Raw genomic sequence first — 27,210 nt, forward strand, 5'->3', positions numbered from 1 at the left:
GCTGATTCCTTTCCTCCGAAGAGGGCAGGGTGTGCCTCCTCCAGTGTACCAAGAAATCCTTGAGGAGGGGGTCAGCCTCCTGCAAAGCACGAATATCCTCCAGGGAGTGAGATGGAAAGGCCCCAATCTCCAACTGAGTAACGGAGGGCAAAACGGCTGGACACTGAGCCTGCCGAAGTGAAGTCGGGACACAAGTCCCAGGCAACACACCCTCGGCCAAGCTGGAGCTCGTCTCATACTGTCGAGAGAGAGCATCAGCATTCCTGTTACTGCGGCCTGAGCGATACTTGATCTCAAAATCGAATGCTGCCAGCTGGGAGGCCCACCTCTGCTCGGTGGCACCCAGCTTAGCTGAAGAGAGGTAACTGAGTGGATTGTTATCGGTGTAAACCACACACTTCTGCCCCAGCAGGTACTCCCGGAACTTCTCGGCCATGGCCCACTTGAGTGCAAGAAACTCCAGCTTCATGGAGCTGTAATTGTCCATATTGCGCTCATGTGGCCGAAGACCTCGACTAGCATAAGCCACTGGCCTAACGACACCTTCTACATCTTGGGAGAGAACTGCACCTAAACCACTGTGGCTGGCGTCAATCTCCAAGATAAATGGGCGCGTAAAGTCAGCATATGCTAGCACAGGTGCAGACACAAGCTTTGCTTTCAGGGCCTCAAAGCTCTCCTCACACTGAGGGGTCCAAATAGCACTCAAACTCTGTCCCGAGCCCTTCTTTGTCTTTGTGCCAGCCGATTTAGCCACCACTTGATGCAGGGGAGCCGCCAATGCGGCAAACCCCTCCACAAAGCGCCGGTAATAGCTGGCGAAACCCAAAAAGGATCGCAACTCTGACACGGAACGAGGACACTGCCATTTGGCTACTGCGTCAACCTTGGCTGGATCGGTCGAGACACCCTCACAGGAGATTACATGGCCCAAGTAGTTAACCTTCTGCTGGAAAAAGGCACACTTTTCTAACTTAGCCTTGAGCCCCTGTTGCTGCAGCCTTGCCATCACCATCTCTAGCCGTTGCAGGTGCTGAGAGACAGACGAGGAGAACACAATGATGTCGTCTAGGTACAGCAGTAATGACTGGCACTGCTGATCCCCGAACATCCTCTGCATTAGGCGCTGAAAGGTACCAGGAGCATTGCACAGCCCGAATGGCATACGATTCCACTCGAACAGGCCAAACGGCGTGCAAAAAGCGGTCTTGGGCTTATCCTGCTCAGAAACTGGCACCTGGTTGTACCCGCTGGCCAGGTCGATGGTAGAAAACCAGCGTGCGCCAGCTAGGGCATCCAGACTTTCCTCGATGCGAGGTAAGGGGAAGGCGTCCTTCCTTGTTTTGCTATTCAGCAAACGATAGTCAACGCACAGCCGGAGGCTTCCATCCTTCTTGCGGACCAACACGATGGGAGAGGCATAAGGGCTGCTACTTTCCCTAATTACCTGGGCCTCCAGTAGCTGGTTGATATGAGCCCTGACAGCCTCATAATCAGAAGGAGGAATTCGCCTGTACCTCTGCCGGACAGGTGCGTCATCGAGTAGCGGTATGTCGTGCGAAATGAGGTTTGTGCAGCCCAAGTCTCCCTCATAAGTGGAGAAAACAGAGCGGTACTTCCGCAAAAGTAACCGTACCTCGTGTTGCTCTGACTCAGCGAGAGCAGACAGGTCAATCGTATCCACCATCTCTTGAGCAGGGCTGCTGGTTGTATGGGAGGAAACGGTAACGGGAAAAGAGTGTTCCTCGCTAACACCGGCAGGGAGGCTAACAACAGTAGCTTTGCTTATCACTCCCAAACGGGTCCGCGGGTGGAGAACAGCTTCCGCTGTCCCTACATTGGTGACTGGGATGTAGGCAACGCCCTTATCCACCTGAACCAAACATGGAGAGGCCAGCAACCCAACTGGCAACCCGGACTCAGAAGGTTCAAAAAGCACAGCCTGACCTGACAACTGCTGAGAACAAGTAGTGGCCACCAGCTGCATAACACCACCAGGTATCCGCACGGCCCGCGGGCCCTGTACCTTAACGGTACCGACAGGGTCCTCTGGGGCTTGGGCTGCAGACTGGTGACACTGATGTAAGGCCTCCAAAACTGGTCTCGGTGCCTGTGACACAGAAGGAGAATGAAACAAGGAGCCACCGAAAGCCCCAAACAGTTCTTGATAACAGCGGCGGATTACGTTCATTCCTAAGATGCCAGGGACAGAGGGCGTAGCCCCAGGAGGGTCCTTCACTATAAGGATTCCACAAGAGGGCATTTCCTTGCCACACAGGAGTACACTGAGCTCCAAATAGCCAATGTAAGGGATGGCAAGCCCATTGGCAGCCCGAAGCTGTAGCCAATGACATGACTGAAGGCGTTCTTGTCCCCAAGGGGCAAAATGTGCCAAAAAGAAACTTTCTGTGATGGTGGAAACCATGGACCCAGTATCCACCAAACAAGGGACAGTTACCCCACTAATAAGCACATCCATCTTTGGACACGATGAAATTAGCCTGCCAATCCTATCTTTCTGTGAGCCAGTGAACTCCCCACCTGAACTGTGACTCTGCAGCACAGATGGCGTTAGTTTTCCGACTGGGTAGCGGGAAGATGATTGCCAACTGCGGCATAAGGAGGGCCTGAATCAGAACCTGCTCTAGGGCGGCGTGAAGCCCGCTCCCCAGTGCACTCCCTAGCAAAGTGTCCTGGCTGCTGACACTGGCGACAAATCACCGAGCCAGCCCGTGAAGGCCGAACACTTCGGGGGTTCTGTAAAGAAGCCACTGTCTCAGTGAGCTGATTTAACTGCTCTTGTTGGCGCTTTAGGAGTTCCTTTAGCTCACGCCGCTCGGACTCGGGTGTACCAACAGGAGCGAACCTAGGGCTAGTGTGCACTCCACACTGAAAACCATATGCCGATGGTTGAGAATAGCCACGGTCGCGAACACCGCCTGAAAACCCTTCTCTTTCCCATCTAATTGCTTCCCCGCGCACCTCTAACAAGGTGGCAGTGGGCACACGGCGAACGTATTGTTTAAGCTCTCTGCGGAGACCACTATCAACAACATGTTCTACAAATTGGTCTCGGAGCAGCACCTCTGCGTTACGCATACCATCAGGTGCACTTTGTTTTACTTGCTCCATCAGAGCCATTAGCGCTAAGGAAAACTCCTGCAAAGTCTCTTCCTCCCGTTGTCTCCTCGAAAAGAAAGCCTGCTGCAGAGTGACATAGGACTGCGCATTGCCATACAGTTCCTTTAAAATGGTCAACACCCGAGCAGGATCCCCTCGCTCTAAATTAGGGCGAAATTTGATCTCCTCCCTTGCTTCTCCCTCTAAATGGTCAAAAATAAAGAAAGCTTGATCAGCAACAGACAGGTGCCGGGCACGCATGCATGCTTGAACCTCTTCGACCCATTCAGCTATATTGATGCCTGTTCTACCATTGAACATGGGACATTTACGGTCCCTAGGCACCACCACCAGACGCTCTGTAACGGCGGCCTGGCTACCAACATTTGGTATGCAACCAGCTGGTACGAAAGAGGACGACGCGGCCCCGCCACCAGACTCGAGCACAGCGCCCCCATCCCGGCGCAATTGCTCATTATCTGCCCTTAACTGCGCTACCAAGTCTCTAAGTTGCTGCAATTCTTCCTCCATAATAAATTTTGACCCCAAAAAAAGAGAAAATTAAATCAGCAAGGTGCTAAAATCCTATTACTCTTCCTTCTACCTGGATACTGCTGTCTTGTCTATAATCACACTCTAAAACAAATAGAGCCTTCAAACAGGTGAACTAGACTCGTTGCAAAAAAAATAAAACAATTTACAAAACCAAACATCTACCTCAAACGTGCATCCTGTCGACAACGCCAAGTATGTGACCAAGTGGTCGGCGGGGTTATGCACAAAATAAATAAACTTGACAACGCCACCTAGGGGAATTACACCCCCAGGAAATATATTTAAGAAAAATAAATAAAAGGAATAAAAGAAAACCGCACAGATTCAAGGATGCACACTGAGGCAGGTTGGCTTCCAATATTAAAACAGTTTTATTTATAGAAATAAAATATTATAAATAATATTTTATAAATAAAATATTAAAAGGCAAGATGTAGCGTCATTATTGACAGTGTCCTACAGTAAAAATAAACAATCGTGGAACTTGGACTTACCAGCAGCCGTGGAACCAAAAGAAAATCACACCAAAAGAATCACTGCAGACCACCCAGTGCTGTACAAAAGAAAGTGTGAAAACGACCCACCACCTGAGGTCCCAGGGCCACTGGCTCGTCCTCCTTCACTGAAATAAAACACAGAAAAGTATGTTAAAAGAATAAAAGGACACTGAGCGTCAGGCTCGCTACAAATCATAAAAAGACTAAAACACACGTTAATAACTTTAATAAAAGAAATCACACACACACACACACACACACACACACACACACACACACACAGGAAAGGCTTATTCCCCACGGGTCAAACTACCACTCGTGCTGGTAATAATTATTCTCAAGCGTAGGCCGGTCTGGCTCCCCACCGGCTGAGACCGGCCACCCAGGCGATTTAGAGTCCCAGCACGACACTCGGGCAGAGAATCACTTCAGCCCGATCACAGAAGTGTGGGTACGAGCAACAGTCCAGGGTAAAATAGAACACCAGGCGAACCCAAAAAAAGGTAAGCCTACTTAATAAAAACAAGATAAGACAAAACGAGACAAGACAGCAGACTCCACCAAGGAGGAGTTCACAACAGCAACTGAGAAGGCAGTCCACTCTTCCAATTTAGGTTGGACAATTTACCATGGAGAGGTGAGTACAGCAGTGAACCCTGAAACAGATAAGTGTAACCTTAAACTCTTATAGCTATGAATGCTAATAAAAGTAGTTCTAACAGCTTACCCCAGGACCGGAGGCACTATACTCTCATTGGTGGAGATACCACGAACACCTCTCTCCGCAATGGCAGAATTAAACAGACTGCTGCGCTACAACAGGCCGGAAAAGGATATTAACACCAATTCCAGTATTCGGAGGGAATCCAAGGTTAAGCGAGAGCATACCTGTAGCTGTCGTATAATCGGCTCTTGCTGATCAATCCGTCGCAGTACGCCAGCATTTACTGCTGTATCGTACCAGAAGCTCGGGAGGAATTAATCCAACAAGACATCGGCTTAGCTTTATACAGGCTAGCGCCACCCTGCAATCAATGTGCAGGTGGGTTCCCAATTAACCCGATCACCTGATACAAGGAGCGAGTGCAGTGGAAAGAGAGCGAGGGTGGTAGAGCGAGCGAGAGAGAGAGAGAATGAGAGAAGAAAAACAACGGAAGGCGAGTAGCCCATCTGGCTACACAAACATCATTGCCATCCAGTGGGCTGCCGTTGTAGCTGTATAAATAAAAGTAACTTAAACATGCAGGCAGTACACGCTCTAGCTTTGTAACAAGTTGCTGGAGTTTAGTGGGCTGTTTTTTTATTTATTTATTTATTCTTGATCACACAGCAAAAGAATAAAAAGAATTTTATAGATAAAGACAATGAAAACAGCAGCGGGAAGACGGCTTGTTCCTCTAGATGCATGCAATCTGAGACGCAGATAGATAAATCCACTCTGGCCCGTATTAATTTTGCTGCTGGAATTTGCTCAAGTACATTCTGTGACTTGGGGAGAAGCCAAAACTCCAGCCCCGGCTCTCAGATCTCATGTTGCAACTGATGGCTTCAGGCCGAGCTTGCGCGGGCCATCACAAACAGGCTGAGGAACGAGTAGGAAAGAAAAGACTCGCCTGTGTCACGGTACACTGGAATAAATTCTATGAAGTCAGTCTGTGATCGCAGCATGAATTCCACTATCCTGGATCTGCTGATTATAGGGTTGCCAACCGTCCCTTAAAATACGGAATCGTCCCGTATTTCGAAACAAAAGTACACGTCCCGTATTGAGCTAATAAGGGACGCACTTTGTCCCGTAATACAGTGAGAATCAAAAGTAGTCTATAAATGTTAATGGAATTAACGCCTTGTTTGAAAACATAATTCCCAGCCCCTCTCCTGCTTTGTGACCAATGAGCTGACAGCACACTTATGACAATTCGAGTATGACAATTCAGATTACCGCTCATCTCATTGGTCGAGGAAAGGTCGCTTTCGGAGAAAATACCGGAAGACAACAGGTGACCACAACAAGAAGCAGGGCCAACAGGGAAACAAACGCCGACTCTGCGGTGCAAGTCTCGGATGACAGTACACCTAAAGCTGGGCAGACACTGTGTGATTTTTTCAGTCACGTTATTCAGCTCCTGCTCAAACTGCACGATTGACTCGCAGGGGTTAGAAGTTGGTAGGTCACGATGTACTCTCACACTGTACCGCCCGATGCTCTGATGCGACCTGAGTGCTCACACTGTGCCGCTGTTGTGCCAAAGTAGTTACCCCCGCCATAAAATGAAGGTTATAACAGACAATCTGTCGCTCTCTCTCTGTCTTTCACTCACACAGACACACCACCACCATCAACTTTGCTAAATTGCTAATGAAAAACATTGATCAGGCAGCTGTGATTAAGCAGCAGTGTAAATCCAACTATTTTCACGGTTGTTGTGGTCGTGATAATTTTGTGAGGCCACATCGAAAAGGCTCGGATGAGCTTTCCAAAGTTCTACAAGTTGTGCCTCCATCGCTTGTGTCCAGATCACACGCTGCACAGCTGTGCTGCTCCGTCTTTTTCACCGACGTTTACGTGTTTGCGCGCGAGCAGCTGCGGTGACACCCTCACGAGCGATTGATGATCGGGAACTGGTCGTGAGGTGTTAATCACTTCTCGTTACCCCACGTATACTACACGACGCACGATGAAGGCCAAAATCGGTCCGATCACTCAAAAATCGGCTCAAAATGGGCCTAAAACCGCACAGTGTGAGCCCAGCGTTAGAGCAGCAATGTTTGTTTCCCTCAGAGAAAGGGAAGAATGGGAAAAGGAAAACACCTGGCTGGAAAAAGTTAATATGGGCATGTGCAGTGAATATCAGCGCTATGTGGCCAGAAGTGTGATAATATAATTTATTTTGTGTAATAAACAACTGCAAGGATAGATGATTACAAATAGATGACTAATACATAAAAGTAATACATAGGTGAATAATGATGATGAGTTATGATGCGTAATCATGGGAACAAGCGGGTTTACAAACAGGAGCAGCTGATTAGCATTAGAAAAGCTGAAATAATACCTCAACTGAAGCCAATTGTACTAAATGCACTAAATAGAATAGAATAGAATTCAACTTTATTGTCATTGCACATGCACAGGTACAGGGCAACGAAATGCAGTTTGCATCCATCCAGAAGTGCTTTAGTGATATAGATATATTACAATATATATTAGCAATAAGATAGACATGTGAGTATATTACAGAAATGGGTCTATTATGGTATGTTATAATGTACACGGTATGAAGTATGTTGTGAATATTCTATAACTATAGGTATGTACAGGATATGAACAGGATATAAATATGAAAAACTATACAGAATATGAAATAAATAACTTTACAGAATCTGGGATATACAGCTATACAGAAATGGGAACTATGCAAGTTGTAAACAGTTGTAGGATTAAAGATTATCGAATGTACAGAATGATTATTTACACAGAGCTATACAGTAGTGCAGTTAAGATAAGTGAGGGTGTAGATAGTTTCTACAGAGGCTATATAAAGTGCTAGTGGTTGTGAGTGGTGGTTCAGTCCATGTTATTATTGTGTGTTTGAGGGTACAGTTGTCCATTGTGGGTGTGTGTATGTTCAGTCCATGAGTTTAACGTGGGTCAGATGTCAGGAGGCAGAGTTCAGGAGTCTGACAGCTGTGGGGAAGAAGCTGTTCCGGTACCTGGTGGTCTTAGTCCGGAGGCTCCTGTGGCGCCTCCCAGAGGGCAGGAGGGTGAAGAGTCCATGTGATGGGTGACTGGGGTCTTTGATGATTTTCCCAGCCCTTTTCAGACACCGCTTCCTGTAGATGTCTTTTATGGCAGGAAGTGGTGCTCCGGCGATGCGCTGGGCAGTTTTCACGACCCTCTGCAACGCCTTCCGGTCCGAGGCAGAGCAGTTCCCGTACCAGACTGTTATACAGTTGGTCAGGATGCTCTCGATGGTGCAGCGATAGAAGTTCACCAGGATGTCTGAGGACAGGTGGTTCTTCCTCAGAGTCCTCAAGAAGAAGAGGCGCTGGTGAGCCTTCTTGACCAGCTTGGCACTGTTACAAGAATATTTTTCTTTCTATTGTTTTCTATTATTTTAAGTTAAGCAGGACAGAGTTCTTTTAAAGAAAGATTTACTTATATTCTCAAAAGTTAAGCATGACAGGCTTCTGTTTAAGAAAGAGACCTGTTTTACTGTGTTAATGTTGTCATTTTGAGCTAAAAATAAATAGCTAAATGATCATTTGTTTCACATGTGTTGATATCACAAAGAATAGAATATGCATCTACTTAAATCAACTTCAAGTCAAATGGTTAAAAAAATAATTTCACACACAAAAAAAGAGCTAGAAAATTCACCACACTGGGAAGGGTGAAGACAACTGGGTCGCCCGGTCCTGGCCACGAGGTGTCCCTTATTTATTTTTCAGGGAGTTGGCAACCCTAGCTGATTATAGACGCCCAGCCCAGATTGTGTGACATGTAATTTAAGTATTTCTTCTTCCTTAAAGCAAAAAAGATCCCTGACGATTATGCAAGAGCTCAAACTGTCATGTGTGCCCTGCTCAAGTCGCCGCAGCGTACCTGACTTTTGTTGATACAGCTCTTCGTGCAAAGTCACATGAATGATGCAATGTGGACACAAGCAAAAGTGTTTGTATGTGTGGGTGGCGTTTGGTTGAGTTCGGGCAAGTGAATGCACAAAGTACACAATGCAGAGGTTATGAACAGGGTGGAATACCAATAAAAGAATATTATTTTCAGGACTTGTGGGAACGCTTGTGTTGCAACAATTAAATAAACAAACACAGTTATAAGTGAATACAGCTGAGTTGGAGTTTGAAATAGATTTTTGGGACCTGAACTGCTCCTTCAGAGCGCACGGGAGTCGTCTCCATGTGTGGCAAAATACAACGAGCGCAGTGATTAAAACCCTCGCGGCCTGGATTACAGTGAAATGAGAGGATGGTGTATGACTCGGCGATATTGTGGTCTCTGTGTAATGCTGCTAAATGTCGGGTGTACCGACAAACTGTGTACACTCTGAGCTCAGAAACGGAGGATACTGTCTTTAGGCCCGTCTACCTTTGTTACAATAACTCGAGTTCAGCTTCGTGTGTGACCAAGAAATGATATCAGTGTTAGCATTTTAGGCGTTGGCTCGATGTTCTGCAGGAAGTTGTGGTATAACACATTTTTTCATGTATTTATTTTCGGATTTCGCTGTCATCCATCTATGCATCGTTTCATTGTGGTAATAAAGTCAGCCTCTCTCTACATAGACTTTGAAAATGATTTGAATAGTACGAAAAGAGAGCAATGTTTTTTTTAAATTCCTTTTTACCCATAATTCAACTCGATCAGATGAACACTGATTTTAAAAAAATGTCATTAGTTTAGTAGTTTTGAGTTGCTAGAAGTGATCTATCAGATTTCTTTCTTTTTCCTGCTTGTGGTCTTCAGGACCAAATCAACCAAAATCATTCATTTGTTACCTCTTATCTGGATCCAGGTCATGGAGGTAGCAGATCCCACAGATGCCCTGACCTCCCTCTATCCAGCTTCTTCATCTAGCTCTTCTGGGAGCACCTGAAGGCATTCCCAAGCCAGCTGAAAGATTTAATCTCTCCAGTGTGTCCTGAGTGTGCTCCAGGGTCTTTGTTGGATGTGGTTGGTCTGAAACACCTCACCCAGGAGGCATTCAGATGTCTGATCTACCTCGTTGGCTGCGTTCTCCCTCTGTAAATGGGCACAGCAGTGATGGTGGAGGGGGTTTTGAGCCCTGTGATTCTTCTGCTGTTCTGTCAGGTTGTTGTAAAAGCTCCATGAAGGGTCTTTAGTTGATCCAAGTCAAGTTAGCTTTATTTGTAAAGCATGTTTAAAAGACATGTGGTCAAACTTGCAAACTTAGGGGATCGGCTGTCCACTCCCCTCCCTGGACTTTATTCCCAGCTCAAGATGTCTCTCCAGAGCCAGAGCAATTATATAGGACCACCTCCATCCTAACCACCACCTCTTCAACATCCTGCCCCTGGAAAAAGGTTCAGATGCATCAGGTGCAAAACCAACAGATTAAAGAACAGCTTCTTCCCGTGGGCTGTCAGAACTCTTAATGCAAACTAAGAGTGTGTAAAGACTTCCCCAACACATCCACTCTGACACTGCTGTTGATCATCTATGTGCAACATCTCAGTCTTTTCATGTTCTGTGCAATTCTTTTGGCTCATGTGCAATATTTTGGTCCCAGTAGAACTACCATCTCCACCCTAAATGACCATAGCCCTTCCACCCTTATTTATCTATTACATTATATAACTGCCCTTGTATACAGACCCACAATGTTTCTGTTTTAATGTTTCTTACACATACACCATGTAAATAGTTTCACTCACATATATGTATTCATATAAATTGCTTTTTATTTAATTTTTTTATTTATTCCCCCCCCCTCGTTGTGTATCGGTTTCTCTTCTTTTTACTTTTGCACCTTTGTGCGCCAGCTACCCAATTTTGCTGTGCAAGAAGCTGCACATAGACTTAGAGCTTTTTATTGTCAAAGTCTAAACTTCCTGAAGGAAGTCATTAGCAATGATAAAGCCATACACTGCAACTGAATCAATTGTTAGATTAAAAATACTCTTTAGTGCATCTTTTCAAGAAAGAGCTTTAAATGCAGTGCAAATAGATTTCTAGAGTGCACCTCATAAGCAATCAGTAAAACAGAAAAAGCCTTGGTACATGTTGCAGTAATGGCTCCCACATGCTAACTACACGTAGTTCACATGGTGCTTGAATTTTGCCAATCATTACTGGCTGCTATATTTTTGGAAGTCATTTATCACTTGATGTGAACTTTGTGTCTTTTATAGCACAGTCAGTGCATCGCTGCTTGAAACGGCCAGACGGTGATTCACACTTAGTGCGTGTGAGGTTTGTTTTGTAGTTTCACAGCTCCTCAGAACACTCGTCAATCATTGATCTGAAAGTGCAGCAGAACATGTGCCACATGAAAGTTTCACATTCAACTGCATTGTTTTATTTTTAGTTCAGCAGACCGCAGGACTTTTTTTTAATGCAGTTCCGTCGAGCCACGTATGACTGTAGCAATTTCACTGGCCTAATTAGATGTGATGTCAGTTAGAAAAGGTAGAGTCATTGCAGAGGTCCTCTTGATTTTCCTTTGCTTCCTTTTGGATTTGCGGTCATATTTAGAGCTGCCAGTGGAGGGGAATGAGAATGGAAGGTCAAAAAGTAGAAAAAGCTGAGACCAAGTGGTTGAGAACAAATAAAAGAGGATGATGGGGGGGAGGAGAAGGTTCTCCCTCTGTCAGGGCTCAGAAGAGTGACACGACCCCGGTGTGGTCCCACACGAAGCGCATTATTGAGTGTCTGAGAGGGATTTAAGGCCCAGGGCTTAGTGCAGATCAGGAGCTGATTCTGCGCCTGAGGAAAAAGCAGGACAGGAGTCTGTGCTGCCATCATGATTGCAGTGGCACATGGAAGCAGAGACACATTAAGGTCATCTCACATGAAAGCAGTACCTGAAATACTCTGAGACTTAACCTGAGCTGCCTGATCCCATCTGGGACAGAAAATGATGCTTCCAAACATGATATTTGAGTGTTATGAGCACCGATAGCCAGGGGTGGACTGTAAATACTGCAGAATACTTTTTGATGCATGCTCGGTCATCCAGGTAATAGTTGATTCTGCTCATCTTGATGCAGCGTATTCACTGGGAGAAAGGCTTTATCACTTATCCAAGTGACTTCTTCAGCCTCCCACTGAAAATGCTACATTCAGATGAACTGAATCAACTTCTGGAGTAAGTACAATATTAATAAGATAGTAATAGTAGATAATAGATAATAATAGTAATATAAGAGTTGTTTTCCTATATGAATGTCTTACAATGGCACCACTGCAGTTCACACTCCATTTTTTAATCCAAACGTAGCCACAGGACAGAAAAATAGGTTACCCGGTGTGGGGCTGAAGCTATGCTGTATTTAACTTTCAGGAATAATAGTTTTTTTATTCAGTAAACAGTCACAATATTTTATTTCCACTGTTACATAATCCTCATAAACATCAGTGTCCGAATTAAAAAACAACAACTCTTGTACAGAACTTTTTGGAACTTCTTGTCTAGTACTAGCAGCATGCCTCTGACTTTCTTTAGGTCCTGCTATGTGAAGGGAAAAGCCTAAATGAGCGTTATGTAAACACATTCCCTGCACGCACAGCCCAAACAGCCACAGCTGGCTGAACTTGCGTAAGAGGCCCTGGCTCAGACTCTGTGTATGCCATCCGGGTTTGTAGATCACTGGAAATCTGCTTTAGCTCAGTCCTGTGTCACAGACACCAGCTGCATGGTGCTGCAACCGATGGATTAACATAAGTGCAGGATTGAGGCTGTCCCAGATAACGAGAATCAAAAGAGCCATTCTGCCCTGGGTGATCATGACGCTTTTCTTAAGGGTTGTCTAAAGGTTATGAACTGGACTGTAACATGATCCTCACTGAGAAAGTTTTTTGCCATTAAAACTTTGTTCAGTTCCCTTGAATGTCTTTGGACTGTGAGTGGAAAAATAAGCACATAGCTGATGGCACGCAGCGTGAGGTCTGCAAGAATCTCATTTGAAACTCAGTTTTTGTTCTTACTGCTTAGTAAACAGAAAGTTTTTGTAGCTCCTGTGGTTGTCGTTACATGCCTAATAATACTTTTATACTCCCACCCACAAGACACTGGGTGCGTAGCTTAGCATTTTTAAAGCAGAGTGAAACAGTTAGCACGGCTGTGTCCACAGATGCAAAACTACATTTACTGCATTTAAAAAAACAACAAAAAACACAAAACAGTAAAATAATAAGAATTAAGTCTTCCACATTTCAACCGTTGTCGCTGTTTCACTAAAAGCCAACGACACCAACATCTTTTGTGAGAAGTTAGCCTCTTCCAGTGTCAGAGTTGCTACAACCACAGAAAAGTGCATGTCATTTTAGGCCATAAAATGTGTAGATATGCTGAGACTGCAGTGTGGTAGCTACTGAAAGTCATAAGAGGAAGAGATCTGTGTTAAACTGGAAAGAGACTCCACTGTAAATTATAATTACTTAGGCTTACTAAGAAAAAGCATGCAATCCAATTGGCTTATAACACGGTGTAACACTCTGTTACTTGTCCCCGCCCTCCACACATTCAAACACAAGGGAAGAGTTCGGAGTTGCGTTTTAGTGATTTTTTTATTCGCACACAGTCTCTGATCTGCTCCATGGTCAGCTCTCAGGCACAACTCTCCGCTCCAGGCCCCAGCAGCTACTGAGATAGGGGAATGGGTGATTAGGTGATTAGTGCAATGGGAATCAGCTGTCAGCTAGCCTCCCCTAGCACAGACCCCTGGACCCATTGCTCCACCCCTCCCCTGCAGCTGAGCGACAAACCACACCTGACCACATACCGCCATCGCCTGACTTAGTCCGGCCTAGCCTACCCCCCAGGCAAGGACGAAAAGCGAGAGGAGAGAAAAGCGAAAGGTTGTTCCTTCGCTCCCATGCAGTCACCCTGGAACCAGCAACAATGGTCTTCTGGGGAGAGCCCCAGCCACTTTAGGATAGCCTGTGGAAATCCGTGAAAATGCCCCTTGACACTGGTGGCTCATTGCCCCATCCTGGAGGTGTTTGAGGCATGCCGGTGGCCTGCAGCTCTTCCAGCTGCCACCTGTGCACCACTGCCTGCTGCAATGAAAATATGCAACAGAGACTCAACTGCAGAATCCATAGGTTTTAAGCAAAAATACATAAAGCATAACTGACAGAGAAAAGTGAACAGGATAGGAGCAAAAACAACCTAACAGAAGGGTAATTGGGGAAGAGTGAGACACCTGGGAGACACAGCTGAACTAAATCAGACAAAACATGGGGAAGTAAAACTAAAACATGGCACCATAGATAAATGACTATCAGATGAAAGCAGAAAGTAACAAGACAGAAAAACACCTACCAGAGAGACTAAGACAAGGGTGTCGAACTCCAGGCCTCAAGGGCCGGTGTCCTGCAGGTTTTAGATCTCACCCTGGGTCAACACACCTGAATCAAATGATTACTTCATTAGCAGGCATCTGGAGAACTTCAAGACATGTTGAGGAGGTTATTTAGCCATTTGAATCAGCCGTGTTGGATCAAGGAGACATCTAAAACCTGCAGGACACCGGCCCTCGAGGCCTGGAGTTCGATACCTGTGGACTAAGACTTGATAACAGGATAAAGGAAACACAGGGGAGGCAAAATAAACTGGAAACTCAAGGACTTAAATATAACCTGCGCTGAAACTACAGAACTTAAAGCACAACAATTACAAGAATATAGAAAATAATAAATAAGAAAACTCTGACCAATAAAAAAAAAAAAAAAGCAAAACTTTGACCATAGCAGACCGTAACAGTTTAATAAAATTACAACCCAAGAGCTCACTTTGTTGCAGAGTTTGTTCTTTCCCTGTTTTGCATTTGTTTTCAGCAGCTCTCCCCGTGCACTGCCTGTTCAACACAAGACAGCAGAGAGGCAGTTAAAACCTACCCAGAGACCAAAAACAGAGCTAACAGGACGGTAACAAATTGTGATTTATGAACAAATAGCACATGTCTACAAATAAAAATCCAGATGTACAATAAAGCTGCTCTCTGTTTTTTAAATGTGCAATAAGGACGTGACACCTAAATAAGGAAGCGCTTTCTTACAAGTTTACCGTATCAGCGAGGAAGATGATGACATGTCAGCGTTGCTTTCTCAACTTGTTTCTGCTCCTTCACATTGGCAGTTACTGAAAATACGAAGTGTTACAGCGACAAAAAGCGGCTGAAAAATCCATAGTGAACCTTGAATGCATTTACACTTGTTTGATTTAATGCATTTATAACTACTGTGTGTTCTGTGCCAGTTACTGTTGTTGATCAAAACTTAAAAGAAACATTACTTCGTTTCACATATAAATGCAACTTCACATATGAATAAGAGAATTCACTGTGACTGAAGCTAATTTTCCAGCAGCTCTTACTTTTCATGAATATGAAGGAAAGGTCATGCACTAAGTACTAACTGAGCACAGCCAGGCACTGATTAGGGGGTAATGCACTTAAGTGGAGTAAAGTGCTCCGCAGTATAATTGGAATAGACTGGATTTGCCTCACTTGGTCTGCCAGCACAGCCTTAACGGTCGCAGGAACACATAGCTTACAGCTGCTGATTTCATCAGCTCAGAATGTAGAACCTGCACAACAATGAACTACTGTTCAATAAAAAGCTGCAGAAAACTACGGTAAAAGTTCAAAATTAATTGGATAGTTCACTGACATGGCCAGATCAGGCCCATTCCCTCATTATTTCATACATACATACATTATTTTATGTTTTTCATTACATATTAAGATAAGATAGAAGATTTAGTGTCCCAAGTGTTGAACTTGTATTTGGTAGCTTTTTACTGGAATTAGGATGATGTCCAAAAAGACGTCAATACAACGGAGGGGGATTGTGAGGTTAAATAACTCAAAACTATCAGGTAGGAAAATCTTCAGAAGTCGCCAAGTCAACAATCTGGTACATTATTAAAAAGAAGGAATGTACTGGCCAGCTCAGCAGTGCCAAAAGACCCGAAAGACCAATAGATGCATCAAGAGATACAGTCGGTTTATGACAAGGTGCAAGCCCCTGGTTACACTAAAGAGCAGGAAGGCCAGATCAGACTTTGCCAGAAAAAAAATCAAAAAGACCTGGAAGTTCGTCTGTCTCTGGACACATAAAACCAAAATGAGCTTGTTGGGAAGAGAAAAGGCTGGAGAAGGAGAGAAACAGCTTGTGAACATCAAACATGACCGAGGCAGAGAACGGGCATGTATGGCTGCCACTAGAACTAAATTACTAGTGTTTACTGATGATGTGACTGCAGACAGAAGTAGCAGGGTGATTACTCTCTGCTGAGATTCATCCAGTTGCTGCAAAAGCAATTGGACGGTGCTCCACAGAGCACATGGATAATGAGTCAAACCATACTGCAAAAGCAACCCCAAAATCTCTCAAGTCAAAGAAATGGGATATATCCTCAATGGCCGAGTCTGTCATCTGATCTCAACACCACATGCAATTATTAGCATTCAGCGAGTAAGTAATTTTCACCCAATTATTGAAAACAAGCCTGAGATTTAAAACTCTTTCAGTTTGTCCAGTTTATTTGTCACTGAAACCACCAACAAGACTATTTCTAACATTCTGGCGCTTTTAAAAATATTGCTGTAATCTATTATGAAATGCATTTAAGTCATTAACTTAAATAAAAGTAGTTATGTGGAAGGATCTCCAAAACATATTCAAAATTGAAAAATTGTAACCAAAACAAAAGGAAATAATCACCACAGAACTCAACATGTGGAAAAACAAACAAACAAACTGTGTTATTAGCTTTTCACTTCAATTCACTTCAATTCAATTTTCTTTTATAGCACCAAATCACAACAACAGTCGCATACACAGAAAACCCAACAATCATATGACCCCCTATGAGCAAGCACTTTGGCGACAGTGGGAAGGAAAAACTCCCTTTTAACAGGAAGAAACCTCCAGCAGAACCAGGCTCAGGGAGGGGCGGGGCCATCTGCTGCGACCGGTTGGGGTGTTTTATTTACACTTTTTAATACTTTCTCCGACCAACACTTACATTCTTCCAGTTCATCTGGTAGTTTGGTGCAATAGAATTCTAGCTCACGTATGTCATAGTTCTTTCTGTGTATTAGAGATTACTCTGAATTGAACCTGATCAATATGGCTCTTTATTCAACCCTGTCTGCCCGCTGAAATTGAGCAAGACTGTGTTTGGCTCCAAACTGAGATAATTCTTTTAAGCAGAAAGTCGACAAATCTGCTGTTGGCGGATTTCTCGCACCGTGGAGACCAGTGGCGACAGACTAGTCAAGCTGCAGATGTTCGCAGATTATAGGCTTGTGCAATAATCAGCTTGGTGGAGACATGTTCGCTCTCTCTCGTTACAAGTGGCTCAGTGTGACAGATAAAGATACACAGATGGCCTTAGTCTTTGGAAACTGCACAAGTGCAAGTTTATTTTATTGACTAATGTGAAAAGATGAGCAAACAAGTGGAACACGTGTTCTTATATACACAGCAACAAAGTCTAGCAAAGATACAAATACAAGCACAGACACTGGGCATACAATCATGAGTCGGAGTCAGACAAATAGTATTATACCTTCAATCAATTAAAAGAGAAAACCTTTCCTAGAAAAAAGGATACCAAAGGCCACCTCTGATGCGACATATTGGAGTCGTGTTCTGAGGACGTGTCTGCTGCTTAGTTGGGGTCGATAGCTCAATAGCTCACAACATGAAAAATCAAGGATTCTTCCTTAGTTGCATGTTCCAGACTTGCAAGACAAAAGGATACATAAGAAGTCAAGAGAGAAGTCAAGCTTAAAGTAATGCGATGCAACTGAGAACTACCATAACGTGTTCGTGTGCTTCTGTGACGGTTTTGCGAGTGGACTGTAAGAAACTGAAGAACTGTCAGTCCCCTGCTGGTGGCTACGTTCATTGCTCCTTAAGGCACAAACACGCCACCAAGACTTAAAAAATGTATTTCTAAGCATTGTAAAGGTAGCATATGACACCCAAACCCATGAATATAGTCATTCATTTGAAGGGTCACACAAGAGCACTGCTTCACCCAAATTTGCCTAGAGCGTATCTAAACACAGAGTGCAGTGCAAAGCAGAAAATTTGTGGTCTACGATGGGACAAATAGATTGCTAAAGCAGTTAGAATCCCTTGGGTGTACAGTGAAATACTAAAAATACTCAGCATACAGAGTAGATGCAGGGTTTCTTTTTTGAACAAGAAAAACAGAATGTGAGGCATACATGATGGGAAGAAAATATAAGCGTTACCATTTGAACTTGCACTGAGGCATTTATGTGAAATGAATGCATTAAAGGCCCAGAGTAACTGCTAAAGCTAACATCTGTAATGCCACAATCTATTTTGGGCTTCGATCGCAGGAAGCACTTTTCTTTAATGAATGACTCACACTGGTTGTTGACAAGAACATGGTCCAATGTTTCCAGGGGACTTGTGCTGAAAAGCCTCCCACTCACATTATCCACTTAAGTGTTCAATCAAGAATGAGGTTATCAGATGAGGTAAATGCCTAACCTACCTTCTGGTGAACATGTAATTTGGTAAAAAAAAAAAACTGAAACAAAGGCTGTCTTGTTTGTCTAAGGAGCAGCTGAGTGAAAAGGGAAATATCTAAAAATTGATTTGGGCTTTTGACCAAAGTCATGCAGGGCTATGATAATCAGATTTTACACTGAGGCATCATTTTTATCTCTAATACAGTTTCCATGCAGCACACGAGGAAGAAAACACAAGACTGTGGAAAATGCAAAGTATAAAAAAGGCTATTTCATGCAAATGAATCCATAAAGTCACTAACAATTAACTTGTTACTTCCAGTTAGTCAGAAAAAATTACCAATCTGCTGAAGTATTTTAATAACAAATGGCATTTACCTGGATTTGATGCTACTGATTTTAGTCTAGAAAGACTCACCAGCAAGTGTGGAAACCTGAGAAACTACCCCAAAATTCTTATATTTTACCCAGGTTTTCATGACTGGGCTACCAATAGGATGAAGGAATCTATGCAGTCCCAGGAAAAACTAAGTACACCTTTGCTCCTTCCACTGGATGTAAGAGTGTAGGCAGCAGCCGGGTGCTGCTAGTCAAATACACTTGATTAACTGATCACCAGCAAATTTGGTAAACAGTTAATCAAGTCTATTATAAAAATGGAAATGTTATCAGTTTGCTGGACTGGAGCATTCATGGGTATGTTAACACAATGTCAAAGAGGAAAGCCTTCAGCAATGTTGTTAAAGCAGAAATTGACAATCAGTCTGGGAAATGTTATAATAAAAGTTATTTCCAGTCCACCATTCCACGGTGAAAAAGATTATTAACAGGTGGTGGAAAACATTCAGGACAGCTGCCAGCTGTCTTCCCAGGAGAGGATTTCCCAGCAATGTCAGCCAAAGGTAAGACCATGCTACGTTTAGAGAAAATACCAAAAAACCCAAGAGCTCTCAGATTCTACAGACCTCAGTTAGAATGCTAAATGTTAAAATTCATAGGAGCACAAGTATGTGTTGTTTCCAAGGGTTAGCAGGAAAAAGCCTCTTCTTTTATATAGAACATGACAGCATGGCTTAGGCTTGTAAAGTTGCATATGAGCAGACCGCAAGACTGGCAGAAATGCACAACACCACGGACTGGTACTCATATACTACTTTTCTACTCAATTAGAGCACTCAAAGCTATTTCTTACTACAAGCCTCACTCAATGTACTCTCTCTGTCACAGCTGTATATCTGATTAAAAAAAGGGCAACTTTTGTTCTGCCAAACTTGTCAGAAATTGTAATGACTGAAAAAGTAGAGGAATTTGAAACTCCTTGCCATCTTCTTGTGCATTTGAACAATAGCTGGATAAAATGCACAAATTGTCAGCTTGTTGGTTCCAAAGAGATGAGTGTGCAGTGACACAAATGCTTGACCATCCAATATGCACCCTGTTAGAATAATTTGGGTATGAACTTAACAATGACATGCACTTCCAAAGAAAAGTTTTGCACTTTTTCTATTTTTCTATACCCTGCAAAACACAATTTTAAGACACTGCCATTCCAAAGGACAGGGTTATCATCATTTCGAGTCAAGGAGCTTCTAATATTAGAAAGGGGGTTCTTAATGACTTTGGTGGAAGATTGCTAGAGGAACAGGATGTTTGATTCTTAACAGGGTCTGGATCTTCTAATATACCCTTTCCACACACTGAATCAGATATGGTAATGTCCCAAGAGAGGATTCAGTCAAAGGCGTTGCCGTTGCCATGGGTCTTTTAGAGTATAAAAACCACATGTTTTTGTAAACACAGAGTAGGCCTTTAGATGGGGCACAGGAAATTACAGCATTATTTACTTTGGCATTTTTGGAAGCTTTGGAATTTAGCAAAGTGAAGGCAGACTTAATCCTAAATATGAAATGAAATGACTGGCTTGAATTTTGTGATATTTTTCTAAAAGATATTTGGCAGGGGGAACATCCAAAGCTGTACACAGCCTTAATGTGTTATTATTTTTTCTGCTTTTGGAGTTCAGTGGTAAGCCCACAGCCGTATAGTAAAATCTGGTGCACTGATAAGGGGCACTCATAGCTATCATAGCAGTGTCTTAAGCACTTCAGCAACACCAGTTGTTCGGAGTTGAAAATGTTTAACCGCACAACGTTTCATGCCAAATAAAGCAGCAGGGGATTCCTCAGATTAAGCAAAATGTTACAAAGAGTTTTGACAGGACCCTGTGCAGTCGTCAGCAAGTGTGATCGCCTCTTTAAAAGTTGACATTTTAGCAGTTTGTTGGGCTGGAGCATTCAGGGATCTGTTAAGACCATTCAACCGTCTTGCCAAGAGTGGCAGTCCAAGCTAATTCACCTCAAGGTCAGATTGTGCAACGCTCAAAGAAACTGCAAAAAACCCCTAAAAGCTACATCCCAGACTCTACAGGCCTCAATTAGCATGTTAAAGTTCTTCTCTCTAAAACAAAGTCTGCAGCATGGCTCAGGCTTTCACAGCTGCATCTAAACAAACCACAAGACCTCTGGAACAATATGCTTTGCAGAGACGAGACCAAAGATTACCAAAGAGATGTTTGGCTATAATACACAGCACCACATTTGGAAAAAAGCAAACACAGTATATCACAACAAAAACCTCATACCAACATGCAGTTGGAGGAGGGGTGATGATTTGGGTTTGTTTTCCAACCACATGACACGGGTACCTTGCCGTTATTAGCTCAACCATTAACCTGTACACCAAAGTACTCTAGAATAAAATGTAAGGCCAATCTGTCCCACAGCTTGAGTGAAAACTGGGTCATGCAACAGCAAAATAAGCCCCAAAATGTACAACAATGGCTCAAAGTCCAGACCTCAAACTGATTGAAATGCTGTGGCGTGACCTTGAGAGCTATGCACGAATGTCCACAAATGTTAATGAACCAAGGCAATGCTGTAAAGACGAATGAGCCAAAATCCCTCCACAACAATGTGACAGTGATGAAGCAATACAGAAGGTGATTAGTTCAAGTTATTGCTGCAGAAGTAGCTCTACAGGCTACTGAATAATGAAGTGTATTTAGTTTTTCACAGTCCTGTGACAGCTTTCTTTTCCACATAACCGTAGGAAATTAGCTTCTATTATATTCAGCTTCCCACATTTTGGAGTTTTGGAAAAACTGAAAAAATTTTCACAGTCAGAAATGATTTTGAGTTTTAAAGCCTCACAAAACTTATCAGGCTTACGGTAAGCTGAAACAGTGTGCGAAGCCACTAAACAGGAAGCGAGTTCATGTCTCAGCAACTCTTTCAGGTAATTACATATCTAGAAAAAAAAAGTGGTTTATTTACTTCCTGTAGCTCTCTCAGATTATCTCGTAACTCTGAGAACTGCAATAAGAATTTTTTTTTTTCTTATTGCAGTTCTCAGAGTGGGGCACGGTGGTTAGCACTGTTGCCACACAGCAAGAAGGTCCTGAGTTCAATTCCACCATCAGGCCAGGGTCTTTCTGTGTGGAGTTTGCATGTTCTCCCCGTGTTTTCGTGGGTTCCCTCCGGGTACTCCGGCTTCCTCCCACCGTCCAAAGACATGCAGCTTGTGGGGATAGGTTAAATCCAAATTGTCACTAGGTGTGAATGTGCGAGTGAAAGTGAGTGCGAATGGTTGTCTGTCCCTGTGTGTTGGCCCTGCGAGAGACTGGCGACCTGTCCAGGGTGTACCCCGCCTCTCGCCCTATGACAGCTGGGATAGGCTCCAGCGCCCCCCGCGACCCTGAAAAGGATAAGCGGAAGCGAATGGATGGATGGAATTTCTCTTCCTTTATGCTTATAGCCACGCTCTTGACACAATCAGGACAAAATGCCATGGCGACTGTCCCTTGGTGACCTGCTTGGTTACCTCATTGCAGATTTTTTTTCTATATTGCATAACTACTTTGGAATGATGCATCAAAAATAAATAAATAAATGAATACATGCCAAAAAAGAAACATTTGTTTTAATGTGGGGTTTGAAAAAGCCCACCTTTTGAATTATAAGCCGTGAAAAATGACAGACTTTTTCTCATTATTTGGTAAGGATTAAGACGCACAAAGAACCAGTAATTCTTGCCCTTCAGCAGTCACAGAGGTTTAAACCACGCTGGTGAAATTAGTGCCATTATCTGACAGGGAGAGGAGCTGCAATATTTTCTATATGGCTCCAAGAGTGATAAAATGCCTCACAGCGATGTTCATAAATGTCAGTCATGCCCTGGCAGAGAACTCCACTGCTGAATTAATATTATATGTCAAACAATGCTCCATCCAGTTTTATGGGTCTATTCCGGTTGCATACACAGTCTGAGCCTCCAGTCACGCAAACCTGTCCTGGCTTGTAGAGTGAAGCCAGACTAGATGCTAATGGAGCTCCCTAATACTTGAATTTTAGTCAAGCTTGCAGCTTTCTTCACTATGTTGTATAATGCAATGAATAACATGAACATTTTTAGTAAGGTTTGTTTGCTTGTTAACATTTTTCCCTTTAATGTTTTCATTAATAAAATCCAACCTTGAAGCATAACAAACCAACCTTCTACTTTCTTAAGTTCAAGCAAGTCTACAGTTTAAATAAAGGTCTAAAGTCACCAATATTATTCTGACAATAGAAATCCTAGAATAGTGGTAACACTCTGAATACACATGCAAATATAAATTTATCTCGCTGTCATGTGTTATTTTGCCGGGTTGTTTCCTCCCGTTGCCATTTCAATAACTTGCCTCGGGGTTGAGAAAGGCTTAACCACAAAACTGCCCAGCATGTGTCACTATAGCAAGCAAGCAATTTATTTATATAGCACTTTCAGAACAACACAGCTGAACACAAAGTGCTGTACACTTGGCATGCCAAAAATAATACATGAATAAAAAGATTTACCCAAAATAAATAAATAAGAGTGACAGCAAATAATAAAATGAGCACAAATAGCGCAAAATAAAAAGTATAAAATGATCTTTAGAATTAAAAACAATAAAATGAGTACAATAGATTAAAAACAATAAACTCAGGGTCATACAGTGTCATATGCCAAGGAGTCAAAATGGGTTTTAAGACGCATTTTAAAAGTGGACAGTGAAGGGGCCTAATGTGCTGGGGCAGATTGTTCCAGAGATTAGGAGCAGCAATAGAGAGGGCCCTGTCCCCTCTGAGCTTTTTCTTGGACCTGGGTACCTCCAGGAGCGGCTTGTCAGCTGACCTGAGAAACCTGGGGGAGGAGTAAGGATGAAGAAGTCCAGAGAGATAAGGTGGGGCAAGACCATTTAAACATTTAAAAACGAACATTAGAACTTTAAAATGAATACTAGATCTACTTCTACTGAATCGAGAAAAGGTTCCTGAGAAGAGATTTCATTTTCAGTATATAAGAAATTTGGGGCGTTTCTGAAGGTACTGTACCATGTTAGAGCATCTTAACATAGAGTCCTTGAATACTAGGCAGTTGTAGAGGATGAGTTACTCTACTTTAAATGACTCCCACCCCTTATTGGAGGATTTCAGCTTCTTCCTTTGGGACAGAGGTTTGCAGCCCCTAAATGCAGGCGAAGCTTGAAGAAACAGCTTTGTCCAAACTGCTATTTTGTTGTTGTTGTTGTAGCAAATGACACGTTTTTTTCTGTATTTTTTAAAAACTGTATTTATTTATTTACTGTACTTATTTCTCTATTTATGATGGTGCTTTTATCTCCTTTTTGCTGTTTTATATGAATTTATCAGTATAGTGTTGTCTAGTTTTAGAAGCTGTGATTAGGACGTCTATTTAAATTTGTTGATTAAAGATCATAATTAGAGATCATAAGCTGCCTTTGATTTAGACATGTCTGATATTTTTGTAAAAACACAAAATAGTGTATATATATGAATATTTTCAAAAAATGCACCGTGAGTTCCATATGACATCATCATAACTGATTTACTGAGCAGCTGAGTTAGAACTTGTCACTCACACACTGAGAAGCACTCAAAAACTTTCTGTTTCTAAACAATTTGTTCACTTTTTTATCTCAGTCATGCCTGAAAAGACATCAGATACCTTTTTCCATTGCTTTCAAGATTTGAGTCAGAGAAAACGCACAAATGGAGATGTAAGTAACTAAACATACTCATTTTTGACTTCTCTGCTGTTCAAATGTAAACGTTTCTGAGAGATGTGTTATATTTTGCTGCTTTGCACAGTGTAATTTTTGTGTAAGTCACTGTAGACAGAGCAACTGTCAGCGCTTCACCACAGAGTCCAGGATCCTGGACTTTCACAAAGCTCAGAGCAGTAAGACAAATGTGTTCTTTCAACAGGCAGACAGATTGCATACCGCACAGAGACCCAGAGATTATGCTGTGCGACTCCCACCTTTACCTAAGCAATGCCCAGGCTCTCCACAGAGAGTCCAGAGAAGCTGGAACTTAAGTCCCTGGTTGGATGACCCTAACAGAAGTCTGTGTAGCCTCAGCTCTGTAGACACACACACACCAAGTGAGCTGAGGGCCATTCCTCTCATTGTTAGCCCTGATGAGATGACACCGCTCACTCCAGTTCCTCCACCTCCTCGAGCAGCTTGTCCATCGCAATTGCCTGTTTTCTCTGCTAAACATTCAGGAGAAGGTCGGTTCAAAGGTGATGCTTATCTTTAGTGGTTACACCTGCTGTTAATCAGTTAGTTTAGATTTTAAAATTTGACACTGTAGATTATCTATTTTAATGCTAAATTACACATATTCTTGCTGTCCATTCATTTTATATGCTTTTTTGAAGAAAAAAAAAATCAGGAAGAAAAATGTTTATTGTTGTTGTTTTTTTTTTAGTAAGATGTCAATTTGTAGTTATTTTTTGTCTAAACAGACACGAAGGTCATTCGTGGAATAAGAGTCTTGACGGTAAAAGACAAATTTGGGCCTATTTTGGAAAAACTGCAGCATTTCCAGGATGGGATTGTAACCTCACCTGGACACACAGTACCAACCAAAGCATTTACTGCAGTAAAGCCTTTGACTCCAAAACCTCCAACAGTTCCCATACCGCAAAAACGAGGACCTCGGCTTGGGACGATGCTGCGCCGTGCAAAAGTCGTCCCTATCGACGGTAAGTGGTTTTCCTCAGTAACTGTAGAAGATGCTGAATAATCAAACTTTAAATTAAGAGATTTTTTAAAAAGATTTTAATGAACAATTAATCACTGCAACATGTACAATGCTTCGAATTAGAAGAAATTACAGTTTCTCTTTCCTAACCTCATTGATTATCAGACAAGAAAGCAGACAGTCAGTGCAGTCAGAATAATCCAAGAGAGGGCAGGGTCAAACTCCCGCCTCTAGCTACACCTGTAGCGAGCCTGTCCCACAGCTTTAGTCTGCTGTCTTCAGACGACTGGTAAGAAACGTAGTAAGGAGACATTAAATACTGCACAGAAACAGTGCTGCATAATGTGGCTGTGTTATTTGTGGTGTTCCTGAAGTCGTGTTCAATGTTGTGTTGTGTAAATACAGGATTAAGAAAAGACAGGGGTTGCAAACTATTCAGTCTCTGGCAAAGCACCACTTGGACATCCTGAAGACTAAACTGCATGAAGTGTGTCTGGTCCTCATTGAGGAGGTATTGCACACTTTATGTTTCTTATATGTGTTTCATGCAGCTAGTTTCCCTTCAAGTGCATACTACAGCCTCAACTGATGATTTTCACTCACATTTTAGGTGAAAAACCAACGCTCAGCAGTAGCCTGTGAGGCCATACATACCATCGATGAGCTCTACATTCAGCTCCAGAAAACAATGGACCCAGAAGTTGAAACAACAGGCCGAGCTCTATTGCTGAAGCTTGCACAGCCCAACAACAACTTTCTTCATCAGGAGGTCAATCTGGCACTTGATGCCATGGTGGAAAATTGCAGCCATGGACGGATTCTGAGCGCTCTGTTTAACACAGGACTGACGTAAGAGGAGAGAAGAAGCTGTAGTGATTTTATTAGAAGACATGAAAGAGAGATCATGTTCACTGAGTTGTGTGTCTAATATTGTCCTTGCTCAGCCATCGCTGTGTCGCAGTGAGGAATAGCACGGCTCAACACCTGCACCAGCTGGCTGACAAACTTGGAGCAGCCGTCATCCTGAAAGCAGGAAGCTTCACTGAAAGGTTTCTAATTGCTGCCTCTAGAATGGCAGGGGATGCTGCACCTGAAGCCAGGTGGGTACTTTTAAATGGGTTTGAAGTGCATCAATGTTTTATTTTCTGTGAGTTTACACAATTAATGAAAATTAATGACAACTGTAATCTTCCACAGGTACCATGGGCGAACAATCATCAATAAACTGACCCTTCACAAGGACTTTATGAATTTGTGGATGAAGATTGTCCCTGAAAAAGACAGGCGTCCTGTGGAGAAGAGCCTGAAAAAGGCTAATAATTACAGGCAGCAGGTCAGCATCCAGACTAGGCTCTCCTCTCCAGCACGGCCTGGGATCCCCAGATGTGACAATGCAAGTCCTGACAAGTACAGAGGAGAAGAGCGGCTGCTACAGTAGCAGCAGCACTCTGAGGCTAAGCTGGGAAAGTGGTTGGAGGTTCAACCATCATGACCACAGACAGTCCCAGTTGCTCTGCAGGAGTAAACTTCTCCAGGACTACAAACTATTTCTCTGAAGGACAATATTATTTAGATTTACATTAATTATTATTACAGCATTCTTATTGTTACATTATTTGTATTATTTCATTATTATTGTCACATTTTTAAGATCCTGAATGGACAATGAATGAATAAATCCCTTTTTTTTTTCATCTGAATTAAAATGGCACTTTGGTTGGCACATA

The 27,210-nt window shown here is 43.0% G+C and overlaps 1 protein-coding gene across 1 annotated transcript; it reads left to right on the top strand.

Moving 5' to 3' along the window:
• Window positions 1–5,558: 5,558 nt before the first annotated feature.
• Window positions 5,559–27,210, top strand: LOC146571152 (TOG array regulator of axonemal microtubules protein 1-like). Its single transcript, XM_085280199.1, has 10 exons — window positions 5,559–6,339; window positions 9,707–10,250; window positions 24,416–24,492; window positions 24,701–25,019; window positions 25,245–25,484; window positions 25,649–25,772; window positions 25,889–25,994; window positions 26,094–26,332; window positions 26,428–26,583; window positions 26,681–27,210. Exons 3-10 carry the CDS (start codon window positions 24,418–24,420, stop codon window positions 26,919–26,921), a joined length of 1,500 nt encoding a protein of 499 aa, XP_085136325.1. The 5' UTR covers window positions 5,559–6,339; window positions 9,707–10,250; window positions 24,416–24,417; the 3' UTR covers window positions 26,922–27,210.

This window comes from Mchenga conophoros, linkage group LG7, assembly GCF_057382185.1.
Source record: "Mchenga conophoros isolate Kocher_MC1m ecotype Shallow Benthic linkage group LG7, M_conophoros_male_GT1.1, whole genome shotgun sequence".
Lineage (NCBI taxonomy): Eukaryota > Metazoa > Chordata > Actinopteri > Cichliformes > Cichlidae > Mchenga > Mchenga conophoros.

Excerpts from the sequence above, each read along its gene's own strand:
- LOC146571152 (XM_085280199.1), top strand. The coding sequence starts at position 24,418 with ATGCCTGAAAAGACATCAGATACCTTTTTCCATTGCTTTCAAGATTTG. Across the intron at positions 26,333-26,427 it reads CTGTTTAACACAGGACTGAC|CCATCGCTGTGTCGCAGTGA; the intron begins GTAAGAGGAGAG and ends GTCCTTGCTCAG. Across the intron at positions 26,584-26,680 it reads GATGCTGCACCTGAAGCCAG|GTACCATGGGCGAACAATCA; the intron begins GTGGGTACTTTT and ends AATCTTCCACAG.